Raw genomic sequence first — 23,111 nt, forward strand, 5'->3', positions numbered from 1 at the left:
CGGCCTGTCCTTTAGTCTTCCATTTTGCACAGAATGATAGAGCGACTGCTCTATCGTCCATCACCTTCATCTTGTCGTCGTATCCCCCCCCCCCAGCCTGGTCAGCCCACCCCTCCCTCGCTGGGCGGGTCGAAGGCAAACCTTTCTAGTTTTCTTCTTCTTCTGTGGTGGTGGAGATTAAGCCTTTTTGCACCCAAAGCCACCCAGACAAGGTCACAAGAGAGTTGCTAAATCACTAAGTATAATCTGGTTTTGGGGGATTTTGCAGCGGGGCGGTGTGTGAATGTGTGTGTGAGGCGGGCCGCAAGCCCCCGGCGCTCACTCTATCCCTCTATTTTTATATATTTCCGCCTTCTTGTGTTGTAAGCATATTTCTCTGACACATTATTTTATCACCCACTCTAATTTCCCCTCAAGGCTTTTGAACTAAGCCTCCCGGGGAGTTTCACGAGTGGTTTGAAGTTTTGTTCTCCCTCCCTAGTTTCCCCTCTTTCTCTCTCTCTCTCTCTCTCTGCTTCTCCCATCTGTTTCTGAGTCTGTGTCTGCCTCTCTCCCTCTCTCTCTCTCTCTCTTTCTCATTCTCTATCTCTTGCGGTTTGTCTCTCCCCAGCTTTCCCTCCATCTTTCTCTGGCTCTCTCTCTCTCTCTCTCTCTCTCTCTCTCTCTCTCTCTCTCTCTCTCTCTCTCTCTCTCTCTCTCTCTACGTCTCTCTCTCTCTGTCTGTCTGTACGTCTCTCTCATCCTCTCTCCCATCATCCCTGCGTCTGTTCCTATTCCTTCTTTCGACTCACCTTGATGACTCTGAGCTGTGCCCGGGCGAGGGAGAAATCCTGGTGTAATGAGAAAGAGCAATGCTGAGATTGGTTATGTGTCTCTCTCTCTCGTTGCTCCCAACGACCTGCCGGTTTATTGTCTGTCTGAACCTGGAAGCTCATATCGGGCCAATAAATGATGTTTGGAGATTGGGTTGAACCTACGCTCAGTTCATGGGGGAAAAGGATACAGTATGTGCTTTTAAACGGCTCTCCTGGGCTGTACGGCAAAATACATCAGGATCGAAGGATATTTCCCTTGATGTCGATGACACCGATTAGATGACAAGGTGATAAAACAAAGATTATATCCTTCTGCCTGCATACTTATTAGTGATGAGTGACTGAGGTGAGACACTGGGTCTTGTGTGTCCCCCAGTGCAAGGAAGCACTTTGTTGTACAGGCTTGTAATGAGAATCAGCAAGCTTTTTGTTATGGCAATGACTGAGTATTGCAAAGGGTAATATGTATGAAGTTGTCTTTGGTGATCTTCCAGTATAATAATATTAGCAGTGTGGGTTTCACTGCTGCGGAGCATGATATATTTCAGCAGAGCTTGTTGGCAGTTGGGGATGCCCAGTGCATATTAACGGGCTCACCACTGCACCCTTTCGGATTGGTTCAGAAATACATATTTCAGGAACGGCTGTAGCTGTACATGTGAATTATGGATGACCCAGAGCATGGTCATGTCCTTCATGTTAGCTTTTTTCATTCATGTAACTTCTATCACTCTCCACACACGCCCAGTCCTTTCCAGTCCCACTATAGGGTCATCGGCGCCCTCCGAAATAAAAGCGTTCATCTATTTATTCATTTCAATCCTCTAATGGTCTTCCTGCACCTCCTTCTGCGCTCCCTCCCACCCCCCGCAGAAAGCGGAGATCGCTGTGGCCCCCTTGACAATCACGCTGGTCCGGGAGGAGGTGATCGACTTCTCCAAGCCCTTCATGTCGCTGGGCATCTCCATCATGATCAAGAAGCCCCAGAAGTCCAAACCCGGGGTGTTCTCCTTCCTGGACCCGCTGGCCTACGAGATCTGGATGTGCATCGTGTTCGCCTATATCGGCGTGAGCGTGGTGCTCTTCCTGGTCAGCCGCTTCAGCCCGTACGAGTGGCACACCGAGGAGCCTGATGAAGGCACCGACGGTCCGCCCAGTGACCAGCCCCCCAATGAGTTCGGCATCTTCAACTCCCTCTGGTTCTCCCTGGGCGCCTTCATGCAGCAGGGCTGTGACATCTCCCCCAGGTATGGACCCCCACCACAGCCTGCCATCCATCCAGCCCCACCCGTCCCTCCCCCGTCACACCCCCCTCTCGTCACGGCGGGGACGAGAGTCTCTTTGTCTGTATGGGGGAGTCCCCCCTCTTCTCTCTCGTTCTGTCTATCGCCTTCTCAGTCTGTTGGGCTGACTGTTTCTCTCTTGTCTGTCTCTTTGTATCTGACTCTCTGTCTGTCTGTGTGTGTCTCTCTCTCTTGTCCGTCTCTCTTTCGCTGTTTCTCTCTGTGTCTGTGTCATTCTATCCATCTCTCTCTCTAACTATCTGTATCTCTCTCTTGTCTGTCTGTCTGTGTCTCTCTCTGTTCGTCTCTCACTCTCTCTTGCTCGTGCTCTCTCTGTCTGTCTGTGTGTCTGTCTGTCTGTCTGTCGCTGTCTTTCTCTCTCTGGGAGTCGCCATCCCCCTCGCCTTGCTCCTCCTATAGGCTCCAGCAAGTATGTGCGTTCCACTAATTGAGCCTTGCTTCATCCAGCTGACAGTGTGATGTGTTCAGGGGGAATAGATCCCTCCTCATGTAGATGGTAATCTTAAAGACATCACACATTAACTCTGGATATAGCCCCTATGCTCTTGCCAACTTTAAACAGCCAATCTGGTGCTTCTTTGTAATTTACTTTTGGAGTGTGACCGTTCCGATTTATTTTTTACTTTAAGAGAGATTGTTGTTGGCAAGTCTGCAGCTGGAAAAGCATGATAGAACTTTGTTGCTGCCTCGAGAGAGCTATGGCAGAGTTTAATTTCTATCTAAGTAAGTGCTTCTAGGAAAATCAGAATTCATTTAGATCTTGTTTTATAACAAGGCATACTGTACAGCATTCCCCAAGCTTTAAGTGTATGAAGAAAATGTGATTAACAGATACATTTATCTAACTGAAACAACGTTTTTCTTCAACCTCTTTTTTGGAAACAGGAAGGGGTCTTGACATCTTCAATTCAACGTGTTTTTAATAAATTCATAAGGCTCATGATTCTCTCAGCCAATATTTCATGTGAGACGTTGATGTGTTGGCATGCTTATAGAAATACCAATGGTTTACAATACGATCCTGTCGGTGCTTGCCCACCGCCCCTCCCAACGTCAACCAACACCAACAAACACCAACAACGGGCCGGTTTGCCTTAAGGCGCACCTCGCAAAGATTGTAACCTTGCGTCGAGGCGAAGCAGCAGCAAGGGCTGTCATTGGTCCGCTCAATAAAACCCGACGCAGAACCATAACAGGTTCATGACTGCGTCGAATCATCTGCGTGGTCATTGCGTTGCGTCGACGTGGAACCATTATCAGCCCTTTACTCGCTGGTGGTTTTTGGACATATGACAGATGGAGATCTGTGTTGGTGAACGTTCTGCTGGTGGAGTAGTATGCTTTGGACAGACTTCTGCCGTCGTAAGCTGGTGTTGGTTGGGGCGGTGAGCAAGGACCCATACCAGCGTTCAAAGGGTTTGTTATAATGACATATTATATACCTCGAGACATATTGACTCAATTAAAATGGGATTCTGAAATAGCAACCCATTTCAAATGCCTTTCCATATGTGCCGCATGTGCACATTTTACAAACCCGGTGTACTTGGGCCTCCTTGAAATTAAGTTAAATGATCTTATGAATTTGACCGTAATGGTTTCATAAAGTGTGTTTTAGTTTCATTTTTATTAGCTCATTTATTGCACTAAAGGCTTTGTGTCCCATACTGTGTGTGCAACTTTATCGTCAAGGTTTAAGGCACACACCCTTTGTCTTTCGCACTCTCTCTGGTGCTCTCTCTCTCTCTCTCTCTCTCTCTCTCTCTCTCTCTCTCTCTCTCTGTCTCTCTGTCTCGCTTGGCCATGTTGTTTCACCCTCTGACCTGCAGACGCTACTTTAATATCTATTTAACATTTTCAACCCGGGGGGGCTGAACTGGCTGCGCCGCCCTGTGTTAGCTTCCATGTCGTGCGTCCGCTTCCTCTTACGTACCGCTCCGTACTTGGCATTGTGTTCCGTCTCCGCATCGGGGAGCCCCTGGTTTACGACCGGCCGAACCCACTCACCCCTTCACCGGTCCACAAACTGTGTCATAAGAGAGCGATGTTCACCCCAGCACATTCAACCCAGCGTGGGATTCTTCTATACTCCACTCCCATGTCTTCCACAATGCACCGTACAAGACCCAGGCCCGTTCCCCCCACCCCCCTAGCCCTCCCTCTCTCCCTCCCTCCCGCCCTCCCCCTGGCTCTTTTACCTCGGACCAGTGTTTGCAGAAGCCACGTTGCTAATGCGGCCTTTCTGCAGAAGCAAGGGGTGTAGTATTGGGACTTGTATGGTGCGTTCCATCCTAAGGGTTCAGGCTTGTTGTCCAATGTCCGCCATCACACACACACACACACCCAACGTGTCCCCATGTAGAGTGTTGCTAAGGCCTGTAGCTGTCTGTGGTGTCTCTCTGTGAAAGCGCTAGTCCCCGCACATCCACTCGGAATAGCGGTTTGAATGGCTCTGTTACGCTTAAAGTGATTCATCGCTAAGTTCCACTTGGGTGTACCTTTTTCGATTTCATTTTAGCCAATTTAAGTCATTTAGAGAATAGTGTCTGTGCCCAAGGCTTTTTGTCCCTTTTGGAGTCTGCAACGTTTATGTAACATGATCTGGAGACGATAAGCTTCTAGCGGGAAAAGAGGAGAACGGAAACCCTTGGCCCCCCGTATGTCACAGCCCTCCCAACTGCCAAGGAGAAGAAGATGGAGGACCCCCCCCCTACGAAACGTTGGCCAATATAGCGGTCTGTCTCTCACGTAAGCAACCTATAGCACCTTTCCCTCAAGGCGGCTATAGCAGGCCCTTGTGATCACGATAAAGCACCCTCATTTAAGAACTTCAGTGCACTTGATTTTCGTGAGTGTGTGTGTCTGTGTGTCTGTTTGTCGTTGTCTGTGTGTGTTTGTGTGTGTCTGTGTATGTTTGTGTGTCTGTGTGTGTGTGTGTGTGTGTGTTTGAGGATACGTGTGAGTGTGTATGCAGACCATCACCACTGCATAGACATCCTCTGCTCCTCCCCCCCCTCCTCCTCCACTCTGCTGTGCCACAGCCAGACTCCTCCACGCCTGCGTGCTGGCGATAAGCGGCGGAGTGCTGCATCACCGCCGTCAAACCGTCGAGAATTCAAAAAAAGGAAAGAAGATTTTTTTCTGTTTCCCCTGTGTTTCTTTTGAACGTGGATGGGAAGGGCGGTGGCAGTGGTTGTGGTGGGGGTGGTGTCTCTGCAGCAGATTCTCCGCTCCCCCTCCGGTCACCATTAATGCCGTGTTTGAGGATTGAGGAGGTGTGCATAAAAACAACAGAACCGCCCAGAACCCGGGGCGGGATCCATCTCGGGTTCAACTCAACACTCTCTTCAGGCGTATCGCTCTCTCTCTCCCACAGCGCACACACCAAGAACAGAATAGTATTTGGTTTAAGTGCTGCTGAGTATTTGGGAGTGATAGGGTTCAAATCAGAAGGCCTTGGTGACCATGAGGGGGAATAACATAAAACAACCCTAAGCCATTAGCCCTGGGTCCAGACATGCAGGCTAAAGTTAGCCCTGATCAGAGACATGCAGGCTTGAGTAGGCCATGGACAGAGACATGCAGGTTTAAGTTAGCCTTTAGCAGAGACCTGCATGTTTAAGTTAGCCCTGATCAGAGACATGCAGGTTTATGTTAGCCCTGGTAGGAGACATGCAGGCTTAGGTTAGCCCTGATCAGAGACATGCAGGTTTAAGTTAGCCATGGACCAAGACATGCAAGTTTAAGTTGGCCCCGGTGGGAGACATGCAGGTTTAAGTTAGCCCTGGAGAGAGACATGCATGTTAAGTGTAGCAACTCAACTTCTACCTTCTTTCTCACTTGTTATTTTCTTTTATTTTCTCCTGCTCTCTTCTTACATAGGCTAATATTGCCCTCCCCGTAGGCAAACCATTCATTAAATCAGTGATTAATCACCCCTCCTTCTCCAATGGTATCGTCTCCATGGTAACGGGAGGACGACGGAGGAGCCGAAGTGAAACAGTGCCACGTTACTTTGTTTAATTGACTACAAATCCCAACTAAGTGCCCCCAAAAGGGATCGCTGCTTCTTCCTCCCCCCCCCGACCCTACAGCCACAAGGCTGGGGGCATACCATGGGTCTGTAATGCAATCACAGACTCCTGATTAGGAATATATATATATATATATATATATATACAGTGGGGCAAAAAAGTATTTAGTCAGCCACCAATTGTGCAAGTTCTCCCACTTAAAAAGACGAGAGAGGCCTGTAATTTCCATCATAGGTAAACCTCAGCTATGAGAGACAAAATGAAAAAAAAAAATCCAGAAAATCACATTGTCTGATTTTTTAAGAATTTATTTGCAAATTATGGTGGAAAATAAGTATTTGGTCACCTAAAAACCAGCAAGATTTCTGGCTGTCACAGACCTGTAACTTCTTCTTCTTTAAGAGGCTGTTTACCTGTATTAATGGCACCTGTTTGAACTCCTTATCAGTATAAAAGACACCTGTCCACAACCTCAAACAGTCACACTCCAAACTCCACTATGGCCAAGACCAAACTGTCAAAGGACACCAGAAACACAATTGTAGACCTGCACCAGGCTGGGAAGTCTGAATCTGCAATAGGTAAGCAGCTTGGTGTGAAGAAATCAACTGTGGGAGCAATAATTAGGAAATGGAATACATACAAGACCACTGATAATCTCCCTCGATCTGGGGCTCCACGCAAGATCTCACCCTGTGGGGTCAAAATGATCACAAGAACGGTGAACAAAAATCCCAGAACCACCCGGGGGGACCTAGTGAATGACCTCCAGAGAGCTAGGACCAAAGTAACAAAGGCTACCATCACTAACACACTACGCCGCCAGGGACCCAAATCCTGCAGTGCCAGACGTGTCCCCCTGCTAGCCAGTGCATGTCCGGGCCCGTTTGAAGTTTGCTAGAGAGCATTTGGATGATCCAGAACAGGATTTGGAGAATTTCATATGGTCAGATGAAACCAAAATAGAACTTTTTGGTAAAAACTCAACTCGTCGTGTTTGGAGGAGAAAGAATGCTGAGTTGCATCCAAAGAGCACCATACCTACAGTGAAGCATGGGGGTGGAAACATCATGCTTTGGGGCTGTTTTTCTGCCAAGGGACCAGGACGTCTGATCCGTGTGACGGAAAGAATGAATGGGGCCATGTATCGTGAGATTTTGAGTGAAAACCTCCTTCCATCAGCAAGGGCACTGAAGATGAAACGTGGCTGGGTCTTTCAGCATGACAATGACCCCAAACACACCGCCCGGGCAACGAAGGAGTGGCTTCGTAAGAAGCATTTCAAGGTCCTGGAGTGGCCTAGCCAGTCTCCAGATCTCAACCCCATAGAAAATCTTTGGAGGGAGTTGAAAGTCTGTGTTGCCCAGCGAAGGCCAAAAAACATCACTGCTCTAGAGGAGATCTGCATGGAGGAATGGGCCAAAATACCAGCAGCAGTGTGTGAAAACCTTGTAAAGACTTACAGAAAACATTTGACCTCTGTCATTGCCAACAAAGGGCATGTAACAAAGTATTGAGATGACCTTTTGTTATTGACCAAATACTTATTTTCCACCATAATTTGCAAATAAATTCTTTAAAAATCAGACAATGTGATTTTCTAGATTTTTTTTTTCATTTTGTCTCTCATAGCTGAGGTATACCTATGATGAAAATTACAGGCCTCTCTCATCTTTTTAAGTGGGAGAACTTGCACAATTGGTGGCTGACTAAATACTTTTTTGCCCCACTGTATATATGTATATATATATATATATATATATATATATATATATATATATATATATACACACACACAGATCAGTAGCTTCAAATCCGAAATGGTACGCAGGGCTGAACGAGGAGCCGTGCGACAGGCCATGACCGCTGCAGGTGTGCAATCTGCTTCCAATCAGTCCTCCATCTCGTCACGCCACATGCATTACAGTCACACCGGCCATACGTGCGTCCTTCTATCCCCCTCTCTGTGAGATGGGGGGTCGGGCAGAGGGATCCGTGTGCATGTGTACCGTTTGTGCAGGCTCAGACCTTAAGGACCTGCAGCAAACATAGCTGAGGTAATGAGAGGACAGGGTATTTGTAAAGATGGAAGATCAATAGGGAAAGAGAAAAACTGCAAAGCAGCTTTCGCGTTAGATAAATGTGGGACTGCGTTGGTCTTTATCTGAAGGAAAGTTTGCAGTAGGACAAAGCAAAGCTTAATGAATGTGTCGACTCTCGATGTGTTGACTCTCGACTATGTAAAGCGCTTTGGTTACCCTGAAAAGCGCTTTATAAATGTAAGTCATTATTATAATTAATAACTAAGACGGGTAACCTCAGAGACTTCAGGCTCTGTTAAAAGTTCCAAGGAAAGGGGTCGGTTTGATAATTAGGGTGGTGAAAGGAGACGGGAGAGAACCTATAGAATCTATTGTTGGATCTAAGAGCTTCCAACCGATCCCATAACGCTTTGTCTGCTCCCGATCCCCGAGTGGTATTGACCGGGATACTGAAACACACGGCCACTGCGTTCAGAATCATTGATCCCCCCAGAGTCTTTCTCCCCGGCTGAGGCCAGCTCTCCAGTGCTTCTTGTAGCTCGTTTGAAACACCCATAAAGGCTCCAAGATCGAAAAAGAAACGTTGAGTAATTCTATAGAGCATCAGGTGCGATCACACAGCCCTACCCTAAAAAGCCCAATTTCATCTGGGGCTCTCAAAGGTGGCGACCTCATGGATGGGCACTCTGGCGCCCAGCGAAACATGGTGGTTGTGTTCAAAGTCAATGTAATAATGATGTGCTTTAACACGACGGAGTGAGTCCTGTAGGTCGCCAAGCTGTGTCTGACTCAATGGGTTATGGATCTATTCATTTCATTCTTATTTATTTTTTTGCGGTTTGTATTACTTCGCAGTAAAAGTGAAGTTGTTTGAAAGATCGATGGAATGACTAGTGGCATAGGACCCTTGATGGGAGTCTTACGCCGGTCACAGGGTCAAGGGTCAGGCTAGTTGACGTGGGTTAGAAGGAAAAGTGATGCGACACGGAGACATCAGATGCTGCAGGCCCGACTGAAGATTCACTTTGGAAGATGACTCCTTTTTCTTTAACCGCCCCTCACTCCCCCCTCTCCTCCTTCCCCCGACTCAACAATAACATGTCTGCCCCATTTTCCCCACTCCTCTTTTTCTCTTTTCATCAACATGTCATTTAAGATTTATTTTATAGGCGGTGAATCTCTTGGGAAAACTGTGTGTGTGTATGTGTGTGTGTGTGTGTGTGTGTGTGCATGCTGGGTAGGGGGGGATAGGTGTGTTGAGGTGTTTGTGTGTGTGTGGGGGGTTTAGGTGTGTTGAGGTGTTTGTGTGTGTGTGTGGGGGGTTAAGGTGTGTGCGGAGGTGAGGGCGGTGATAGGTGTGTGTGTGTGTGTGTGTGGCAGGGGGAAAGGGGGGGCAGGTGGGAGCAACGTGTTTGTGTTTCCGGGGTAGGTACGCGTTATATGACCCTTGAGAAAAAAATAACATGCACCCACACGTGCACTTTCCGGGCCGTCACTGTGGATAACAGTCACCACCCATCACCCAAAGTGCTGACAGGCAAATAGAAGGCATTTGTGTGTGTGTGTGTGTGTGTGTGTGTGTGTGTGTGTCTGTGTGTGTGTGTGTGTGTGTGTGTGTGTGTGTGTGTGTGTGTACATGCGTGTGTGTGTGCACGTTTCTGTGTGTAAGCGCACACAAACAAAAATTCTGCGACGGGGGCACCCCAGTAACACCGCCCTCATGCTGGTACGTCTCTGTGTTTGAGGCCCTGTAGGCTGAGTGGAGGGTAGAGGGAGGGAGCCGCAGAGAGGGCGGTGCGAGCCGTGGTCCATACAGTGAACATACAGTAGGGGAAGGAAGATAATAGGAACGTCATTGGTATTCAAATCCTGTGCCGCTGATACGCAAACAGGGTGGATTCGGCGGGGCTGAGCCCGCTGTGTACTTGAAGGAGAACATGCGGTATGCGGTATTTCCCCCGCTTCCTCAAGGTCCCTCCTTAAGATAACAGGATGGAGCCGCTGCAAAGCGCCACTACGCGCACAATCACAGGCTTAAGAGCCCACACGTGCGCCCGCTCTGGTTCCAGATTATGTCACTCAGGAAATGCAGTGGAATCATCGTCCGCAAGGGATGGTGTGGTACGGTCAAGACCGTATTGGAGAGAGCGAGGGAAAACGTCTTTCCCATAACCTCTCTCTCTTCTCCCATCATCTCATCATAGTTCCAGTTCTCTTCCTCTCTATCTCTCCCTCTGTCTCTCTCTCTCCCTCGCTCTCTCCCTCTCTCTGGGTCTCTCTCTCTCTCTCTCTCTCTCTGAGGTTCTATCCCTCTCTATCTCTCCCTCTGTCTCTCTATCCCTCGCTCTCTCTCTTCCTCCTCTTCCTCCTCCTCCCATCCCTCTCTCTCCTCCCCGTGCCTTGACAAGTGGGCCCGGGGGTTTTGTATCTTCTGCTGTTTGATTTGCACCTTGGGGGGAGGGCGGTTCGTATTTGTTCTCCTCAATGCAGCATTTATTGCTTAAGATTCTCCTCACGGCCTTTCCCCTGCTCCATAGCAGCAGCAGCAGCGCTGTATCGCTCTCCCCGGAGCCAGCCAAGTAGAAAGAGAACAGCGCAGCGCACGGCCGCACGGCCCGCGCTTTTCTGCCTCTCGCTTCATATAGGAAAAAAGAAAGGGAAAGACGGCAGGTTAAGGCAGAGAGCGATAGAGAGTGAGCGAGGGGGAGAGAGAGAGAGCGAGGGGGAGAGAGAGAGAGCGAGGGGGAGAGAGAAAGAAAGAGAGAGAGAGAGGAAAGACAGTGAGAAAGAATGAGAGTGCGAGAGAGAGAGAGAGAGAAAGAATGAGGGAGAGGGGGAGAGAGAGGGGTAAAGCGAAAGAGCGAGAGAGCTAAAGAGAGAGCGAGAGAGAAAGAAAGAGAGAGAGAGAGAGAGAGAGAGGGGGAGAGAGGGAACTTGACAAGGTTTCGCTAGAGGGGAGGCTGGTGTGGTCCTAGTCTGACCGAGTCTTCTCGACACAGAACCCGCGGCACCGCAAGAGTGTGTTTGGTTTTAACTGCCAGGCGACCGGGCTACGGCGGCTGGCGAGGGGGGATTGGGCCCGTGCATAAGAGTGTTTGTAGAGCGCCATCTTGAGGCGAAACAGTGTGTGTACGCAGAACGTCTCATTTTTGTGGTGTTGACCAGTCTCTCTCGACTGCCTCTTCATTTACAGTGAACTCCTCGATCCGCATACCTTGGCAAATTGGAAATGCCATTATCTGACAGTGTATCTCTTCTTTATTTATCTCCCCCACCACCCCCCCCCTGTAACCTGTCCCCTTCTCCTCTTAAAAATGATCCTTATTTATTTACTTCCCTCTATTGCACTTTTGCAAACCTGCCCTTGCTTCCTGCCCCTGCACTAACCTTCCCTCCTTTAAAACCCCTCCCCTTTTTTGCCTCCCACCCCATCTCTCAATCCCCTCCCTACCTGCTTTGCGTCCCCCTCCTTCCCTTCCTCCCTCCCTCCCTCCCTCCCTCCCCCACTCCCTCCCTCCCTCCCTCCCCCCTGGTCAGGTCCCTGTCGGGGCGCATCGTGGGGGGCGTGTGGTGGTTCTTCACCCTCATCATCATCTCCTCCTACACGGCCAACCTGGCGGCCTTCCTCACCGTGGAGAGGATGGTGTCGCCCATCGAGAGCGCAGAGGACCTGGCCAAGCAGACGGACATCGCCTACGGCACGCTGGACTCGGGCTCCACCAAGGAGTTCTTCAGGGTGAGGGGGGGGGGGGGGGGGGGGGGGGGGGGGGGAATCGAGAGGCAATAAGATATAATTCTTCGGTCATAGGGTGGTTTGTCGTTTGTTTTCTCTGTGTTTCTTGATTTCAACGTAGGACGCTACCAGAGTTAGTGTCCTATTATGTGACTCGGATGTTTATGAGTGAAAAAAGATAATGTCTGTGTCTCTTGGTTTCCTGGGTCGCCGTGCGTCGTTGAAGATGAAGATCATTTGTATGAAAGAGTAGAATCGGCACATCGTGTGTGGCTCTTTAACGCGTACGGCTTCCCTCCACTGTCCGGCCCCTGCATTAAAACAGGATGTGCGTGTTTATCCCCTTCTATAAGGAAGAGCATTAGACCAGTTCTCTATCACACGGCAGACCTTCAGTCAGTGCAAATACGCTGTCCGTCCCGGCAGAGGGAAAGCGGCCTGTAACCAGCGCCACCGATAATAATCCCAGCTAACCGCACGCTTGTCTGTTCTACATCCTTTGCTGTATGTGGCCTCCGCCGGGCTCTTTCTCTTTCTCAAACCCCCCTCGCCACCCCAAACTCCACCCTATACCCCCCCCCTCCCCCTTTCCAAACCCCCCCACATGATGCCTGTATAACCCCCCCACCACGACCCTAACCCTTACCCACACCCACACGTCCTCCTCCTCCTGCCCCTGAACACAGCGCTCCAAGATCGCCGTCTACGAGAAGATGTGGGGCTACATGAAGTCGGCGGAGCCCACGGTGTTCACCAAGACCACGGCGGAGGGGGTGGCGCGTGTGCGCAAGTCCAAGGGGAAGTACGCCTTCCTGCTGGAGTCCACCATGAACGAGTACACGGAGCAGCGCAAGCCCTGCGACACCATGAAAGTGGGCGGCAACCTGGACTCCAAGGGCTACGGCGTGGCCACGCCCAAGGGTTCACAGTTAAGGTGGGTGGAGTAGTGTAACAATATGGCCGACGGACGTGTTGTTATGGTATTCCACCTTCCCTGGTGTGTCGCCTATATTTGTGTCCTTTTATTTTTCTCTTTCTTTCTCTCTCTCTTTGTTTTTTCGCTCTTTCTTTGCCTCGTTTTTTGTTCACTCTCGCTTGGTCGCTCTCTCTCTCTCTCCCATCGCTCTGTCGCTCTCTCCTCTCACTTTCTGTCTGTGTCTGTCTCTCTCTCTCACTCCCTATATATCTATATACCTCTCTCCCTCTCTTACACTCTCACTCTCTTTAACTCTGTCTGTCCCTCTCTACCCCTCTCACTCTCTCCTTCCGTCTCTCTATCCCTATCTCTCTCTCTATCCATATCTCTCTTTATGTCTTCGCTATCCTCTTCCCCCTCTCTCTCTCTTTATATCTCTCTTTTCATCTCTTTCTCCCTCTCGTTCTCCCTCCCTAACTATCCCTCTCTCTCGCTCTCTCTTTATTTCCCTCACTATTCCCCTCTGTATTTCTCTCACTGTCTCTCTCTCTCTCCTCCCCTCTTTCTATTTCTTCTCACTATCCTTCTCCCTCCCTCTCTCTCCATTTTACTCACTATACCTCTCTCTATCCCTCTCTCTCTATTTCTCTCACTATCCCTCTCCCTCCTTTAGATTTTGTGCGTGGTTGGGCTTTGGGTTTCGACGCAGCTATTCAGACACGCCGTTGAATTGGCTTCCTTGAGTGTCACGTGTGTGCTGCTGCATGCCTACGGATGTCCACGCGGTGGTGGCGGCTCGCTGAACTGCCTGTGTTTTCCTCTGTCTGTAACAGTGTTCTTGTATTGCAGCTCATCGCGCCAGGTAAACCACGGTGCTTGCGCTTTGCACGTAGTCGCTCGGCCGCAGTCAGACGTCGGGACCGCATGACGCAGGCGTTTTAACGCACACGATTGGATCCGTAATACGATAAAACCTAATCTGCATAAATTCATACTAGTTACGTTGATGCACAGCACTAATGAGACCAGCCGGTTGATGCTGCTTGCGGTTGCGTTGTGTACACTGCTTTTCGGAGGGTGCTCTGTGATGCTTGGCGTGGGTCAGTGTCAATGATGTTCCGGGAGCCAGTTGGATGCACAGCGTCCCCCCCCCCCCCCCTCTCAGCAGAGGGAATCTTAAGAATTACAGCTCATCATCACTGTTACCTCATTGCTAAACCCTTCACTGCCGTCCCTCATGGTAGGGCATTCCACCATCAAATCTGCAATGAGTCTATGAATCGGCAACTAGGGCAGGACAGTTCTCCTGCACCGGAGGGGATAGGAGGAATTTAATAGTTCTTAACGATTTGCTTTCTTTAAAAACCAAAGTTTCCAAGAGACACACGTTCAGCAATTAGCTCCCTGTACACACATTTTATTTCTAATAGGGTAAAAATGATGTCGGCAATTAAACTTATCTGGTGAGCAGCCAAGTAACACTGGTGGCCTCCGTGTGATGGATTAAATGCAATTAGAGTGTGTTGAGAAAACAATCAGCAGAAATACTGTTATGGCCCGAGTCTGATTAACCACGTATTGATTTGTTGCAAAGAGCTCCTCACAGGCTCCCCTCAGTCCTTACAAGCAGTAACATGCTCTCTCTCCCTCGCTCTCGCGCTGTATCTCTGTCTCTTTCTGTGTATACCTGTCTCTCACTCTTTCTCCTCTTAATCTCTTGCTCTCGCTTTCTCACTGTCTCTTTACTCTTTCTCTCTCTCTCTCTCTCTCTCTTGTTCTTCTCTCTCTTCTCCTTCTCTCTCTCTCTCTCTCTCTCTCTCTCTCTCTCTCTCTCTCTCTCTCTCTCTCTCTCTCTCTCTCTCTCTTCTTTGTTAATCTCCTCTAAATTCCTATGACTTAAAATGTGAGAGCAGAAAAACACATGAACATTCCCACAAAAAACTGGCAGCCGCTTTTTTCCGCCAATACTTAACACGGGAGAGAGTTCCTGACAGATCCCAGTAGTCCTGTGCTCCTCCATCTTGGATGCTTTTCCTCAGGATTACCCTCTTCTGTCAGTAACTCTTCCCCATACCCTTGGTGGTAAAAAGCACGCAGCAGGACACATGAGCTGACGGGCCGGTCAGGGCTGCTGTGACTTCACCTGGCTCCCGAAACAAAGGGATTCTTTAACAATGTTTAACATCAGCGTTTCATTATTGCTATTATTATGTGCTCGCATTGATGGCTCTGTTTTAATGTTCCATTGATTTAACTGTTTCCTTTTCTCCATGTTGATGCTGTTTTGAAAGGGATCCAAACCCACATTGAGACACCTTGCTCATCAAACGATGGTTGCGGTATCCGATGGGATACAACGAGGATTGTTTGACGTCAATTGTCGCCAATAGTCTTGGGATCGTAATACAAATAGTTCAAGATTTAGTTAAAGATTCTAACCATATGTGGGCAAGATGGCCCCAGTGATGTGTTTGTGTACACAAAGCAGGAGGAGTTCCCCTGGTGTCTCACTGTGTGTTCGGGATACCCGGGACTCTGCGGAGACGCGGGCGGGACGCAACGGGGTTGCAAGCATTAATGCCCTTTTACCACCCTTTGTCACCCCCTCCAACCCTCTCACCCCCACCCCGACCCCCTAACCCCACGACCATCCTGAACCCTCCCCCCCCTGTTTTCCGGAAAAATTGGACGACATACTCACCCCTCTACCCCAATTATGTTTCTATCGTTTCTCAAGAAGTGCAGTTAACCTGGCAGTGTTAAAACTCAATGAGCAAGGCCTGTTGGACAAATTGAAAAACAAGTGGTGGTACGACAAAGGAGAGTGTGGCAGCGGAGGCGGTGGCGAGAAGGTTAGCCGCTATGTCGCTATGACCTTGTGACCTTGATGCGGGTAAAACTGCGATGTGTAACCTTGGCAACAGGAGCATCTGCCGGGATGACGTGTTATTTTTTATTTGGGAGCGAAGGGAAAAAATGGAAAACAGATACACCGCTCCACTTCTGGTGGGGTGGGATAAACGAAAACGAAGCAGAGAGCGAGTACTGTCGAAGCAAAAATATTTGCAGTTCTATGTATCCATTGGAGATACCTGGGCCTAACTAGGTTTCTGTATAACATGTTTTCTTGTGTAGTTCATGTTTCAATGTCCAAAATGTGTGATTGTTTTGCGGGGGGTGGGCGGGGATCAGGGGGGATTGGGGTTGTCAGTGCGCTCTGCTATTTAAACAGCCACGAACCGCATTGGACAGGCCAATAGTTTTGGGTCGACAGTACTGGCCCCCTCCGTGCTCGTGCTTTTCGCGACAAAGGTCCCGGCAGTATGCTCCCGTTCGGTAAGAGAAAAGTGACGGAACCGGGGGGTTAGAGAGAGAGGGAGCCACCACTACTCCCCGCACACATGGCTCGCGAGCTTAGCAGGACCCCCCTCGTATTGTAACCATGATGCCCACCACCTCCCCAGGTTACCCATTCACCCTACCAAGCAAGCAAGCCCACCACCCCCACCCACCCCCCCCCTTGAAAACCAACGAGCTGCAGAGGCATGTAGGGTCCAGCAGGTGGTGCTCTGCTCCGCTCCCCGGCTCCATCGCTTCCAGAGAGTGCTCAGATGCTCTTTCTCTCTCTTTTTGGGGGCTTCTTCTGATTTTGAATAGCATAAAATAACATAGTCCTATGATGTTATTTATGTTATTTCCCACCCCCTACCCCAACCCCCCATCCCCCTCCCCAACCAACAATCTACCGACCCACCCCGCCAAACCCTCCCCCGCGTGATTTGAAGAACGCCCGTAAACCTTGCCGTATTGAAACTGAGTGAAGCAGGCGTCTTAGACAAACTGAAAAACAAATGGTGGTACGATAAAGGGGAGTGTGGACCCAAGGACTCTGGAAGTAAGGTCAGTCTCCACCCAGCTTTGGGAGCTCCGCATCCGCCCCCCCCCCCCCCACCCCACCTCTACCCCTACACCCTACCCCCCTTACCCACCCCCACCCCAAACGCTCACTGCTTTCTCAGCGCAACACTCACCAGAACTTTACACACCCGACACATTGTTTTACAACGTACGAATTGAGAGAGGGAGCTAGTGGTGTAAACAAGACGCCCAGTCCATTTAATCTTGAATACTGACGGGGGTCGACTTCCAAAATGGCCTTGAATAACATAGGACTGGGAAACTGTTGATGAACAGGAAGTGATGTCAGAGGCAGCTCCAGTAAATGGTCTCCTCCTGTTCCCCTTTTGGATTGGCCTTGCTTATGGTTTGGCTTCCATCCAGTTTATTTAACTTAGAGTCAGTGCAGGCGGCAAGGCCCGCGTACACACATGCATCAGTGATGCTAAGATAACCTTTGTCTCACTAAAAGTTAGGGACAGAGTTTTGCATTTGACACCAGTTAATGTGCCCTGGTTACCCGGGGTCACTTTATCTCCCTCTCTTGTGAGGCATGAGTCATCAGTGCATTAGTGACACTCGATGTCTGAGATGTTTAAGTGTGTGTAGCACATTGGCGCACTTTGGATTAATCTACTGTTATCTTGGTTCCAAGCTAACATTTAGATCCAAGATGGCTGCTAGGTGAATGAGGCCCTTGCCTGCTGTACAGGACACACGCACGCCATCTGCTCACCAGACCAATAACTCAGACCAAGCCATTGTTTCTGTCAAGAGAACATCTTTTCTAAACCACTCACTAGGTCACATTTGCTGCCATATTAAGGTTAAAATGTAAAATCCATCGAGATACACACATTAAGTAGCTAATCTAATGGTCTGATGAACAAATTGTAGGCTATGGACTGTCAAGATTGGGCCTCTAGATGGCAGCAAAGTCACAAACATAGTATTGTGTAGTGGATCTTTAAAGCCCCATGTCAGTGCTGACAACCCTCAGATACAGAATCAACCCAGTGCTACCCGGTCTGTGTATGTAATGACCATTACTCAGACACTGATGAGTCCCCCATAATATGGCCTCATAGGGCCTGTTTGGAGTCGTCAGAGAGAAGAGGGCCTGTTGTTAAATGCTAAGTGAGAAATCGTTGAAGACCGTTAATGGTTCTTCATGCAGTGTTCATCCACAAATATTAAACCAGCTAGATACACCAGTGTGATCTAATCAAATACGCAAAACAAGTGTAGGAGTGTGGAGAAGGAAATGTTGTGCGCCTGTGAATAAGTTAATCTGTTTATGAGTGGATGGGGGTATCAGTTGTCTTGTTTGCATCCTGTGTACCGTGCTTTGTGTGTGTGTGTGTGTGTGTGTGTATGTGTGTGTATGTTTGTGTGAGAGTGAAAGGTTCCTCAGTGGTAATGATGCATCACTGCACCACCACTGCACCGTGGCCTTACTGTTGTGTGTGTTATGTTTCTCTCTCTCTCTCGCACTCTCCCGACCGGCAGGACAAGTCGTCGCAGGCCCTGAGCCTGTCCAACGTGGCGGGGGTCTTCTACATCCTGGTGGGCGGCCTGGGCCTGGCCATGCTGGTGGCCCTCATCGAGTTCTGCTACAAGTCCCGCAACGAGGCCAAGAGAATGAAGGTGGAGAGCCCGCAGTGCCAGCCCCCACCCCACCCAGAAACGCCCCCCCATCCACCCCTCCACCACCCTCACCAACCCCTAGACCACCACCACCACCAGCACCGCCATCCCCAACCCCACCCTCACCACGACCAGCGCCCGTCGCTCCCCCTTGGCCCCCGGCCCCGGCCCGTACGGAGCTCCGCCCCTAGCCAGAGCTCGGGCCCCAGCTTGGGCCCCAGCCTCTACGATCTGGCCGAGCTCAGCGACGTCTTCTTCGACGAGCCCCCCGGGGGCGACGAGGGCGCGGTCGAACAGATGTAGCGCCGGTGGTTTTACTGTAGATAACCCTCATCCCCCTATCGTCCTACTCTCCCTCCCCTCCACCTCCCCCACATCCACCGCCCACACCTCCCAGGACAACCCCCTCACTACACGCCCCTCCCTCCCCCCCACCCACCCACCCAACCAACACCTCCACACCACTCATCGCCACTCTCCAACTCCTCCTCCGCCTCCTCCTCCACCTCCCCATTCCTAGCTCCTGGGTACCACGCTGTAAGTAGAACTCCACGCCGCCACGCCTGGCGCCGGCTATGCTACGCTACGCTGGCGTGTGCTGCAGTGTGGCGTGCTGCTGTCGTACTACCCGTCTGTGGGGACCCCTCAGGGAACTCCTCGTCCTGTCTGTCTTGGTCCGTGTGGTCAGGTCGTGTCCTCTCATGAGCCGGCACACGTCGTGTTTTGAACGTCGATATCTCTGTATATATACGTCTTTTTTTGTTGTCGCTTGGGCTCATGCTAACGTTACGCAAAGTGACAATTTGTTGTAACTGCCTGACCAATTGAAATGATGTACAGTAAACAGTGTTGGGGAGTAACGAAATACATGTACAGGCATTACGTATTCAGAGTACAAATTATAAGTAGCTGTATTCCATTAAAGTTACAATTTAAATTGTTGGTAATTAGAATACGGTTACATTGTTGAAATCAATGGATTGCATGACGATACTTCTGTTTCACGAGTTTATTCGTGCTTTCACACAAACAGCATTTAGTGCGCACTAAACGAGTTTGGTCCCTTGGTTCGGTACGTTTGCGTTGGTGTGAATGCAACCGCCTCACTTCGATGTGCAAATCAGCCGGCCGAGACCTTCCTGAAGAGCTGGTCTCGGTTCGCTTCCAAACGAACCCTGGTACAGTTTGCTTGAGAGATGTGAAAGCGATCGCAGCTCGGTCCGATCCAGTTCTACAAAGCATACGCCTCTTTGGACGTAACAGGCACCCGCTCAGCCGCGCGCATTATGGGAATTATTGTTTGATTAGCGGTAACTCAAAGACTAGCAGCACATTGTCGGACCGTCGGGTGAAAATGAGTCGTGGCTCAACATGGAGTCAAGAAGAGACTGAATCCCTATTGGATATTTGGACAGACACCCACATAAAACGTATGCTGGAAAACACACATAAAAATGCAGATGCATTTAACACATTCAGCAACAGGATGAGGGTGAACGAGTTCGACCGGTCCACAACTGCATAAAACAAATCAATATCACGAGTGCAGGCCGCTGGATATCATGATTATTTCCTTTCACAGTCTCTCTCTCTCTCTCTCTCAAATATCTATCGCATAAACATACCCTTTTAGTCTTTGTTCCTCTACAGCAAATTATATAATATATTTCACTTTCAGGGAGACTTGGGCCTAACACATTCAGCCAGTTTGAACAGAACAACACACCAGAATAGGCCTGTTTAGGTAGCAGCATTTGATGCCGCATTCCTATACTTATAAAATGCAATTCAATGTGGAAGTAATCCAAGTCTTCAGAATACAACACTCAGATTGAGTGATGTAACGGAATACATTACATATTACATTTTTGGGCATGTATTCTGTATTCTGTAACTGGATACACAGGATGTGATCAGGATGAACACACAACCGTCCAAACACACACATTTGTTTAATTAGACAGAGACGTCTCTCTTGTCCCTGACTAGAACATAAAAGTATGAGATATATTTTATTAATCCAGGAAAGCTGTTAAGCCCCAAGACATTCTTGCAGGAGTCCTTGCCTAAAATGACATGCCCAAGTATATCATGAATAGCTCTGCATCTATCAGGTTTGACTATCACCATTTCAGAGTAATTCCACTTTTTACCAACATCAGACAGTTGTAAGGGGACATGGCAGCAAAAATGTCCCTGAAATAAAAGGAAAAGCAAAGAAAATCAACCTTTATATTAAAATATAGCACATTCTATCAATGATTATTTGTGTCCACAATAGGCCTACAAATGATAAGTTTGGAGAGAGGTAGAAGGGAGCTACCTCTAGGCGCAAGAAGAGCTTATACAAATTGGGATAAATTAACTCAAAATAAAGTAAAGAAGTTTGAGAAGGAGAAGGAGCCTCAAAATTGAATTTACCTTGAATTTCTCCACCTTGACACACACGTTTCTCCCTCTCTCCACCTCCCGCCTTCCCCGGTGCTATACCTCTCTCTCTCTCTCTCCCCCATCAGATGACCTTCACAGAGGCCATGAGGAACAAGGCGCGGCTGTCCATCACGGGCAGCGTGGGGGAGAACGGCCGCGTGCTGACCCCCGACTGCCCCAAGGCGGTGCACAGCGGACCGCCCATCCGCCAGAGCTCTGGCCTGGCCCTGGTGTCCTCCGAGCTGCCGTGAACACCAAATACCTCGCAAGTGCCTTAAACTCTCCACACACACACACACACACACACACACACACACACACACACACACACACACACACACAACCGCCCCCGCTCCTAGCCAACCTTCCTCCTCTCGCCTACCCGTCCTCCTCCTCTCAAACTGAAAAAAACAAACAAATAAACATTTGGGGCGTACAGGCCATGATGCAACGCGGAATGGATACAAAACGCAGGATTATACGCAAAACCGGTTGCCATGGCGACGACCTCGCAGCGGACAGACTGGCTTCGTCCGACATCTTTCTTTTTTTTTCTTCATGTTGATACGAAGAGTGGAACGGGTTCGGGGCACTTGCTCCCGAAAAGACGAAGAAGAAAAAAATCATTCGAACGAAAGAATCTTGAACGTTCACCGTGTTGGGTGGTTTGAATCCCGGTGCCATTCCACGGCACGGTAGCGCTGGCCTCTACCGGTCGGCCTGAGCCGACCGCTTACACTCCGTTCGGACAGTTGGACCGGGAGACCCAAGATTATAATATATCGTCATACATGATAAAAGGGATAGACCAGAAAACTGTAAAGAAAAAAAAAAAACGACAACATGAACACTTGGAACTTAAACTGTGCATTTTGGATTGCCGGGGAAATTTGGCAACTGAATCACAATCATGATTGTTTTCAAACGGAGCCCAATTTGCTACTGAAACACAAGTAGAGTTGAAGACAAACTGATTGCTCAACAACCACGCTAGATATCAGTGATTGACACTGGGATTAAAAAAAATTGTGACCTCCGAGGTCCAAATGGGAAAAAAATCATGTATTTCTATAAATATAGCAAATATAACATCTATTGATAATATATGACAACACATAAGAAACTGTGAAGATAGGTAAATATGTATATTCCATGAGAAAACAAAATAAAAAATATACATTCAAGCTGTACATAAAGACGACTGTATAACATGCTTGCTTTATAAAGAGATGTAAATAGCAGATATTGTAGTGGACAGATGGTTCATTTTTGTATTCATCTTTGAATATTCGATTCATTGCAATAATGAAGGAGACCAGGGGACTTGTAGTGGGGAAAAGGTGTAATGATAATATAAAATGTATTTCAGATCCTAGTGTACAAAGTAGGGTAAAAATTTAATTACAGAAAAACGGTTATCAGCTGCCGTAGTATTCTAACATATACTATTTACAAATTACTATATATTCAGCAATGAATGTTAACTATCCATACCCCAATCCTTAAAAAACAAACAAAAACTAAACAAAAAAACACAATCCTCACTGTGCAAATGTGGACAGAAGGTTCTCTTAGGGAGAACTTAACCAGTCAACTTTCTGCAGTCCAAAATATTTTTTTCATCATTTTAAATATTTTTGGTACAGAGAAATAAAATAAAAAGAATCAATAAAAAAGAAGAAGAAAAGTCTGTCAAAAGGTTTTTAAACGTTGACAGTGACATATTCTTATCCGGGTAGATCTTTTAGAGCCCCTTACGTGTTTGTGTGAGTGTGGAGTCATACTGTATGTCAAACCGAAACCTGATGAAGGGAAATATCATTTCTCTCTCACCAACTGGGTTATTTTGAAGGGTCTGTTGGTCCGGCGAGGCGTTGGAACTATGTGTCTGGGAGCCCACTGGTTTAGATGTGGGACGAGGAACTGCAAGTCCTTCCTGTTTTGAAACACTGTGGATCGTCATACAGCCCCTGTGAACGAGGGAGCTTGACAATGTAGCATTAAACAAACAAACGTACAAACATGTATTTGCTCCGAATCTTATCGACTGTGGTGCGCAACATTGCCCCCTTGTGGCAATAGGGGAGGGTGCGGGGGGGAGGGAGGGGACAATCGGTAGGCCTCTGGGCAGTGATAAAAGACGCTGCCTCATGCCTCGTTATACACAGTGACAAACAGCCCCAGGTGGTGCTGCTGCTTAAATGTATGTTTTCTCATGTTTCTTTTTTTATTATGATTGTTCACTCCCTTTTTGGTTTGTGCTGGGCGGTGGGGCAGAAGTCATTCCTTATTC

General features: G+C 48.6%; 1 protein-coding gene across 2 annotated transcripts in view; it reads left to right on the forward strand.

Moving 5' to 3' along the window:
- Window positions 1-22,882, forward strand: part of LOC307077137 (glutamate receptor 4) — a gene marked incomplete at its 5' end in the record, with an annotated part of 90,864 nt that extends 67,982 nt beyond the window's left edge. Inside the window, 6 exons of one of the 2 annotated variants that reach the window (XM_079738440.1) lie at window positions 1,689-2,062; window positions 11,733-11,931; window positions 12,615-12,862; window positions 15,582-15,696; window positions 18,251-18,388; window positions 20,905-22,882. In XM_079738440.1, coding sequence (XP_079594566.1) covers window positions 1,689-2,062; window positions 11,733-11,931; window positions 12,615-12,862; window positions 15,582-15,696; window positions 18,251-18,388; window positions 20,905-21,069 — 1,239 coding nt within the window. In that variant the 3' untranslated portion in view covers window positions 21,070-22,882. Of the gene's footprint in view, window positions 1-1,688; window positions 2,063-11,732; window positions 11,932-12,614; window positions 12,863-15,581; window positions 15,697-16,629; window positions 16,745-18,250; window positions 18,389-20,904 lie in introns of both variants that reach the window. The other variant, XM_079738441.1, reaches the window with a different exon arrangement.
- Between the last annotated feature and the right edge of the window lie 229 nt (window positions 22,883-23,111).

The sequence above is a fragment of the Pollachius pollachius genome (genome assembly GCF_949987615.1).
Source record: "Pollachius pollachius genome assembly, chromosome: 6".
NCBI lineage: Eukaryota > Metazoa > Chordata > Actinopteri > Gadiformes > Gadidae > Pollachius > Pollachius pollachius.